General features: G+C 46.7%; 1 protein-coding gene across 2 annotated transcripts in view; it reads left to right on the top strand.

The window, feature by feature from the left end:
* Window positions 1-865: 865 nt before the first annotated feature.
* ABL2 (ABL proto-oncogene 2, non-receptor tyrosine kinase) overlaps window positions 866-8,351 on the top strand; it is a 75,025-nt gene continuing 67,539 nt past the window's right edge. For both annotated transcript variants that reach the window (XM_066261251.1, XM_066261249.1), the window contains exon 1: window positions 866-1,274. In XM_066261251.1, coding sequence (XP_066117348.1) covers window positions 1,118-1,274 — 157 coding nt within the window. In that variant the 5' untranslated portion in view covers window positions 866-1,117. The remainder of the gene's footprint in view (window positions 1,275-8,351) is intronic.

Genomic DNA, 8,351 nt, shown 5'->3' with positions numbered 1-8,351 from the left:
GCTTGAGTCAGTCTCTGTAGATAATATATGTTAAAGGTAAGTTCTGACTCGGAAACAGAGTCAAAGATAGATTTTTTTCTCCCGTCCTTTGTCATCAAAAGAAGACCTGACCACGTGCATACACGGTATATGAAGCACGCCAGTGGGAAGATTGCCTTTACTGTCAAGCATTGTGAGGGTAACAGAAACATACATGTGGTTAGGTAATAAAGGACTTAAAGAGGAATTCATGGTAACATAATACGAGGAATGGGGCCACAACTGCTCCTCCATTAGAGCGCAGACAACCGAGCCCAGCACAATTTAACATCATGAAATAATTAAAAAAAAAATCCCAATGAAACCAATAATGTACCCCTTTACTATCTTCATGTATATTTTGAATAATTTTGACTCTAGGCCAACTGCTGACAAGGGTGTGTAAATGGATTCTCCTGAACTTCGGAGATCCTCACCTGGATGGCAAGCACCACGTGTCCTGGGCTTTTCTGTCCCAGCTGCGTCTGCCATTGAGAGGTGCACCTGGGGCGCGGAGCGAGACTGATTGATTTGACAGGTGGAGGTGGGACAGGGAGGGCTTTACACCCACCAACCCCCCAAAAGGCAGTGGCGTGTGGAGCCGAACGTGAGGGGCCGAGGTGCGGGGAAGGGGCAGTGGGACCGGGAGACTGGACGCCGCAGCGGACGTGCCAGCGAGGTGGGCACTGCGGAACCCACCCCGCGAGGAGCCTGGGGCCACGCGGGCGGGGCGGGGCCGGGGCGGGGCTGCCGGGAAGCCCACCCCCTCGAGTAGCGGAGGTGACTGGTCGGATTTGGGGGCGGGAGACGCTCTGCCTCACGCTCTCGCCGTGCTCGGTGGTTTAAAGATGGCGGAGGCGGTGGCGTTGGGGGCGCGGAGCCGCGAGAGGAGGAGGGAAGAGGAGGCTCTGTGAGTCGCTGAGAGGCAGCGCGGCGTTTGCTGTGAGGAGTGCGGGTGCGGAGCTTCCGCCCGCCTGGCTCCTCGGGACCGGGGCCTGGACTGGCAAGGAGAGCGGAGCAGCCCCAGGAGCCCTTGGCCGGAGCCGAGGAGGAATGTGACCTGCGGCCGGCGGGGGCGCGGGAGTACGAGAGCGCAGGGATGGGGCAGCAGGTGGGCCGCGTCGGGGAGGCTCCGGGGCTCCAGCAGCCGCAGCCCCGCGGGAGCCGGGGCAGCAGTACAGCCAGGCCCTCCAGCCGCAGGCGGGACCTGGCGGGGCGCACCGCAGAGGCCGGCTTCAATATCTTCACCCAGCATGGTAAGTGTGTCCCGGAGCCGGCATGGGGGACCTGCGAGGCCGGGGGTGGGGTTGGGGCGGGGTGGGCGGCAGATAGGCAGCCCCGGGGGGTCGGGCGGTGGAAGGGTGCCCGAGAGTGGGGGCGGAATCCACTGCCATCTGGGCCAGTCACGGGAGGCGAGTCACACCCCTCCCCCTCCCGACTCCAGCCTGGCTGGCAGCTCCGGGGGGCGGAGGGCGAGAGAGAAGTGGGCTTGGGGACCGGGGCTGGACCGTCCTCCACGCTGGGACGGGACTGTGCGGCCCAGGGACGACGGTGGGTAGTATCACCAGGGAGGAAAGGATGAGGGGAGGTGTGAGCTCCGTCCTGGAGGTGTGAGCATAAGTCGATCGGTCCTAAGCGCATGGAACCTTAGTTGTGCCTTAAAGGGATTGGGAAATAGCAACTGAATCTCAGGAGACAGTGGCGTGTAAAGTATATTTTGTAAGTCAGGCGATGAGCAGTGTCAGGATAGTGAACAGTGCCTGCCTGAAATACTCTTCTATGGAGAAGGTAAGGGTAGTATCTCAGCACGCTGGACGCCCCCTGCCCCCCCAAATTGGGAAAGAAGGGCTTTGCCAAACCAGACCCCTCCGTTCTGCTCTTTTGAATAGGACAGAATTCTGAGATGACTAGTAGGGGTTTGAGGTGGGTGGGCATGGTTAAGACTTTGGACATGAACAGGGTTTTTTTCCTTCCACTTGTGTGCAGGTATTCATACTTAGATCCTCTTTGTAGGAACCTATTACTTCGGTTTTCAAGGTATTTTTGGAATAGTTGTCTCCAGACTCTTGAATGGTACACTTATCAGTAAAAGAGCATAAACCTCAGGAATTAATGTATCTTTTATTAATTTTATACTTGTCCTGCTGTGCTAATATGTAACATAACATACGCAGAAATAGAATTTAAGAAAGCATGAGATGAAAGATAAAGTGTAATGAGAAGAGTTCAGTGTGTGTCTTTTCCTGCAGCCCAGTGGATTCTTTTGCACTTCCTCTGAGCTGCACCCACCCACACCACTTTTGAGACTGCTTTTCTAGAGGAAGGAAGAGTGGAGAAGGGGGAAAAAACAAAATTGACCTTTGTGAGGTTTAGATATCCTAAGACCAGAGAGAAGCTGGGGAGAGAGATGTGACTTCTGTGTCAAGGACTGGATAATTGAGGTTGGTTGAGAGATGGCAAACTGGAATTTCACTGAAGAGGCCTATAGAAAGTAGTAAAGGGTGAAAGATATAAAAGATACAGTGTGTTCTATATTGTACAATGTAGGGAAGAGGAGGAAGAAAAGGAAGCGGGAAGTGTTTGTTAGGAATGGAGTTTTGGAGGAAGTAATGCAAAGAAAGAGATGGTCTACGAGGTGAGTTGTATCAGTTCTGGGTTTGAACTTTGGGAATAAGTGGAGTTGTTTCTTATTGGAGGAGATCTAAGTGATTTGGTGGTATTCAAGAATTAAATTCTGCCTGACCTGTGGTGGCACAGTGGATAAAATATTTACCTGGAACACTGAGGTCTCTGGTTTGAAATGCGGGCTTGCTGGGTCAAGGCACTTACAGGAAGCAACTACGTACTACAAGTTGATGCTTCCCATTCTCTCCACTCTTTCTCCTCTCTCTAAAAGTCAATAAATAAAAAATCTAAAAAAAAAAAAAAGAATTACATGTCTACTATTAAAGATGTGAGTGAACTTTTCTTCCAGGTATACCAATCAACATGTTAAGAAAGTGTATAGGCCCTGGTTGATTGGCTCAGTGGTAGAGCGTCTGTGCTGTGTGTGGATGTCCTGGATTCGATTTCCGGCCATAGCACAAAGGAGACGTGCCCATGTGCTTCTCTACCCCTCCCCCTCTTGCTTCTCTCTCTCCCTCCCTATCTATCTTTCTATCTCTCTCTCTCTCCCCCTCATATTCCTTCCTCTCCTTCTTCCTCCCCTCTTCCTGCAACCATGGCTCGATTAGAGCTAAGATTGGAGCGAGCTGGCCCCAGGCGGGTGCTGAGGATGGCTCCATTGCCTCCGCCTCTGCCTCCGGCAGTAAATGGCTCTGGTTGCAACGGAGCAAGGGCCCCAGATGAGCAGAGCATTGTCCTCTGGGCTTGCTGGGTGGATCCCGGTTTGAGCACATGCAGGAGTCTGTCTCTGTTTCCCCTCTTCTCACTAAAATTAAAAAAAAAAAAAGTTATATTGCCTGACCAGGGCATGGTTCAGCGGATAGAGCTTTAGCCTGGGACACAGAGGACCCAGGGTTGAAACCCAGAGATTGCCAGCTTGAGCACGTGCTCATCCAGCTTGAGTGTGTGGGTCTTCAGCTTAAGCATGGGATCATAGACATGAGCCCATGGTCACTGGCTTGAGTCCAGAGGTCCTTGGCTTGATCAAGGGATTACTTGTTTGGCTGGTTGTCCCCTGGTCAAGGCACACATGAGAAAGCAATCAGTGAACAACTAAGGTGTGCCACAATGAAGAAGTGATGCTTCTCATCTCTCTTCCTGTCTGTTCCTTTTTCTCCCTCTTTCTCTCTCTCTCTTTTTCTCTTATGCATGCACAAAAAAAAAATGGAGGGGAAAAGAAGGTGCTGTATGACAGTCTTTATTGAAACCACTTTCTCAAACAAAGAGGCAAGAGTGGGTGAATTAGTTGTTAGGGAAGAAATCCAAGTGGCTTTGCTTTGTAGAAAGTGTTAGTATGCATTCAACTGCCTAGTAGGCCATAGTTATCATCTTCTTCTAGGATCTTATTTAGAATTTAGGATTTTCAGAGGAAGAGGAAGTCATGAGGAATGGAATAGAAAGAAAATTTGAAGGATGGATAGAAATTGAATCTCTGGAGCAAGAAAACAAGGGTAAGTTGATCAGGAGGAACAACTTGAGCATGAACAGTAGAAATGAACATAATTTGTGAATGGGATGGTTTGAGGGGACATCCGTCAGGAGTGAAGCAAATTCTCCGGGAGTGAATTATAGAGCAAAACTTGCAAAAATCAAGTCCTGGTCCTCGCTTTGCCTGGCTGAGTGATTTAGTCACTTACCATCCTTGATTTTTTTAATCTGTAAAATGTTAGACTGCGAAGGTACCTTTAGACTCTTAAGATTTTATGATTTAAGTTGGGAAGAAGTGGGAAGAGAACTTTGAATGTGTTGAATGGACCCCAGTTAATGGAAAAATGTTAGTTTATCTATTCTAGTTCATAGTGTAGGAAATGCAGAAAGACTGGCCCAGAGTGGAGGCAGTGGAAATAAGAGGTGAAGTTGAAGGGATACTTATTCATTTAACAGACATGTTTTTTGGACATCTGTTATGTACTGGGCTTGGGATGTTGCTGTGAATATAATAGAGTCCTCCTGTCCTTGTGGAACTAAAAGGACTTCATGATTTGATATAGAGGATGAAAGAGGAGAGATCACTGTGGAATATTTATTAAGGGCACGAACTCTGGAGCCATTCTGTCTGGATTTGAAACCTGGCTCAGCTGTTTATTATTTGTGTGACCTTGGGCAAGCTATTTAACCTTTTTGTGCCTGGATTCTCCATTTGTAAAATGGGCTTAATGAGAGGACGTAGTAATTAAACCCAGATTTAATGAGTTAATATATGTGAGGCACTTAGAATAGTGCCTGGCACATAGTTAAGAGCTAGATATGTGTTAGCTGCTACCATTCCTACCACTACTATTAAAAATAGGGATTAGCCAAAGACTGTAAGGTTTGAAATTGGCTGAGGTGATTATTCTGTTGACAAGTTTGGAAGTTAGAAGTTGATTGAAAGGATGGGAATAGGGTAAGTTTGTTGTCAGAGACTAATATGAAAACAGTGGAAACAGCAAATAATATAGAAAACAAAGGTGACATGAATACTGTTATTTTTTTAAATTCTTTTTATGTCAGAGGCGGGAAGGCAGAGACAGACTCCTGTATGCTGGTGACCGGGATCCACCCGGTGTGCCCACTAGGGGGCGATGCTCTTCCCATATGGGGCGTTGCCCTGTTGCACAACCGAGCCATTTTAGTGCTTAAGGCGGAGGCCATGGAATCATCCCCAGCGCAGGAGGCCAACTTACTCAAACCACTTGAGCCATGGCTCTGGTAGGGTGGGGGCGAGAGAGAGAAGGGGAGGACTGGAAACGTGGAGAAGCAGATGGGCGCTTCTCCTGTGTGCCCTGAGAATTGAACCCAGGACTTACACATGCCAGGCCAAGGCTCTCCTGCTGAACTAACCAGCCAGGGCCGATATTGTTCTTAGAAACTTTTTGATCAGTTTCTCAATCTTAGCAATATTGACATTTTGGGGTGGATAATTCTTTGTTGTGGGGGGCTGTCCTGTGCTTTGTATGATGTCTGGCAGCATCCCTGGCCTCTACTCAATAGATGCCAATTAGCATACCTTCTGGCAACAACTCCTGTCTCCCCTTGCAGTTGTGACAACCAGAAACATTTACAGGGATTGCTCAATGTCCTTTTGCGGGGGGGGGGGGGGGGGGGGGGGGGGACGGACGGACACAATTGCCCCTGGTTGAGAACTACTGCTTAGAAATATGTGGTAGATTCTGAATTGAATGAATAAATGAATTAGATTCAAAAGCTACTCAGTGTACCTATCATTTGACGTTTACACCAAAAACCTGGATCCTAGAACTAGTATGCACATCGCTGTCTTGAGTTTCAGTATTGAGGTATTTGCGCATAATTTTATATATGAAAGTTAGGTCTGACAAGTTGTTGAGTTTACATGTATGTTTAAAGTAGATCAAATATTGTATGTTGTTAATCAGTAAAAATGTACATATGTTATAGAAATGGTTTATCAGTCTGATTTTTCTTTTGTAGAAAGAAGTATTTTCTTATTGAAAATGAGAATAGTGTTTTAGTTTTTTATTTTATTTTTTTTAAATACATCTTTAATTTTTTTTTTAATATATTTTTCTGAAGCTAGAAACGGGGAGAGACAGTCAGACAGACTCCCGCATGCGCCCTACCGGGATCCACCCGGCACGCCCACCAGGGGCGACGCTCTGCCCACCAGGGGGCGTTGCTCTGCTGCGACCAGAGACACTGTAGCGCCTGGGGCAGAGGCCAAGGAGTCATCCCCAGCGCCTGGGCCATCTTTGCTCCAATGGAGCCTTGGCTGCGGGAGGGGAAGAGAGAGACAGAGAGGAAGGAGGGGGTGGGGGTGGAGAAGCAAATGGGCGCTTCTCCTATGTGCCCTGGCCGGGAATCGAACCCGGGTCCCCCACACGCCAGGCCAACACTCTACCGCTGAGCCAAGCGGCCAGGGCTGTTTTTTATTTTTAATATGTGGTAAGTTAAAATAATTTGCTTTGCTTAAAGTGATTTTCATGAATGTAATCTAGAAGAAATAAAAATAATAGGGCTGTTTTTGGTATGAAAGAGATGAGTACTATGACTTTTCTGAACTCTGCTATGGAACCATTTTGGTGAGCTGATGTTTTGTTGACTAGTAAGTAATTTGGGGTTAAATACTTTTCTTTCTCATATCTGACATACTTCACAACAGTTGAGTGATTTCACTTTAACTTTTCTAACTCATTTGCTGAAAATACTATTAAAAGTTAACCTTAAATTGTAAAGTTTTGGCCTGACCTGTGGTGGCGCAGTGGATAAAGTGTCGATGCAGGTTTGAAACCTGGGGCTTGCCTGGTCAAGGCTCATATGGGAGTTGATGCTTCCTGCTCCTCCCCCCTTCTCTCTCTCTCTTTCTCTCTCCTCTCTCTAAAATGAATAAATAGTCTTAAAAATTGTGAAATTTTGAATAATAGAAATTTTCCTTTAAGTCAAACTCATCATTTTGAATGGTCTGATTTATTTATTTTGGATCTGGAGGTCATGTTTTAATCTTTACAGAATGGAAGACGTAGGCACCCTTGGTTGAATATAATTCTGTAGAAAAGAACAGGAAGGCTGTTGCAAGGGGATTTTAATTATGGTGATCTAGTATGGTGGTCACTGATTCTTATGAGAACCAAATTTTTAAAAAGAAACCAGCTGTTAGATTTTTGTTAACCTACAAATTGTATAAGTTACAGCTATGTACCTTATTTTTCGCTCCATAAGACGCACTTCCTCTCTATACCTTATTTTTCACTCCATAAGGCGCACCCCTCCTCCCAAAAAAAGTGGAGGGGAAAATGCCTGTGTGTCTTATGGAGCGAATGTTCATTTGTTTTAGCTGCTGCAGGTTCCCGGACAACTAGAAGAGTATTTGAACATTAAAGTCTCTTCTATTTGTTAATAACAGTGCTAATGGCTGTTAATACTGCTGTTGAGTTTACATTGTTGAAATATTATTGTGGTACATTTTGTTAAATATATATATTTTTTTCCATTATTTATTTTTATTTTAGTTTCCTTTTTTCTTTTTTTTTTTTTCTTTTTTTTTGACTTTTTCTGAAGCTGGAAACAGGGAGAGACAGACAGACTCCCGCATGCGCCCGACCGGGATCCACCCGGCACGCCCACCAGGGGCGATGCTCTGCCCATCCTGGGCGTCGCCATGTTGCGACCAGAGCCACTCTAGCGCCTGAGGAAGAGGCCACAGAGCCATCCCCAGCGCCCGGGCCATCTTTGCTCCAATGGAGCCTTGGCTGCGGGAGGGGAAGAGAGAGACAGAGAGGAAAGTGCGGCGGAGGGGTGGAGAAGCAAATGGGCGCTTCTCCTGTGTGCCCTGGCCGGGAATCGAACCCGGGTCCTCCGCACGAGTTTCCTTTTTTCTGAAGTACCATTTTGTTAAATATTTTAACACACCATTTGGTTCAGAATATTTTTTTTCTTATTTTTCTTCTTAAAATCCTAGGTGCGTCTTATGGTCAGGTCTGTCTTATGGAGCAAAATATACGGTAGTTGAATCTGTATTTTTAGCAAAGTGGCACTATAAGTTGTGGTACAGTTGTTGTTATCATAGGCCAATTGCCAGTAAGGTCCCAGGTAAATGATGAAGTTTCTCCTTAAGGGTTTTCAGCATGCTTTACAAAGAAAACACAGGAAAAACCAGCATCTCTCCCCTTCCAACACCCATTCTGTGTTGTTTCTTCTGTTCATTTTATTTC

Source organism: Saccopteryx bilineata, chromosome 2 (assembly GCF_036850765.1).
Source record: "Saccopteryx bilineata isolate mSacBil1 chromosome 2, mSacBil1_pri_phased_curated, whole genome shotgun sequence".
NCBI classification, from domain to species: domain Eukaryota; kingdom Metazoa; phylum Chordata; class Mammalia; order Chiroptera; family Emballonuridae; genus Saccopteryx; species Saccopteryx bilineata.
This window is presented reverse-complemented; position numbering and strand designations above follow the sequence as displayed.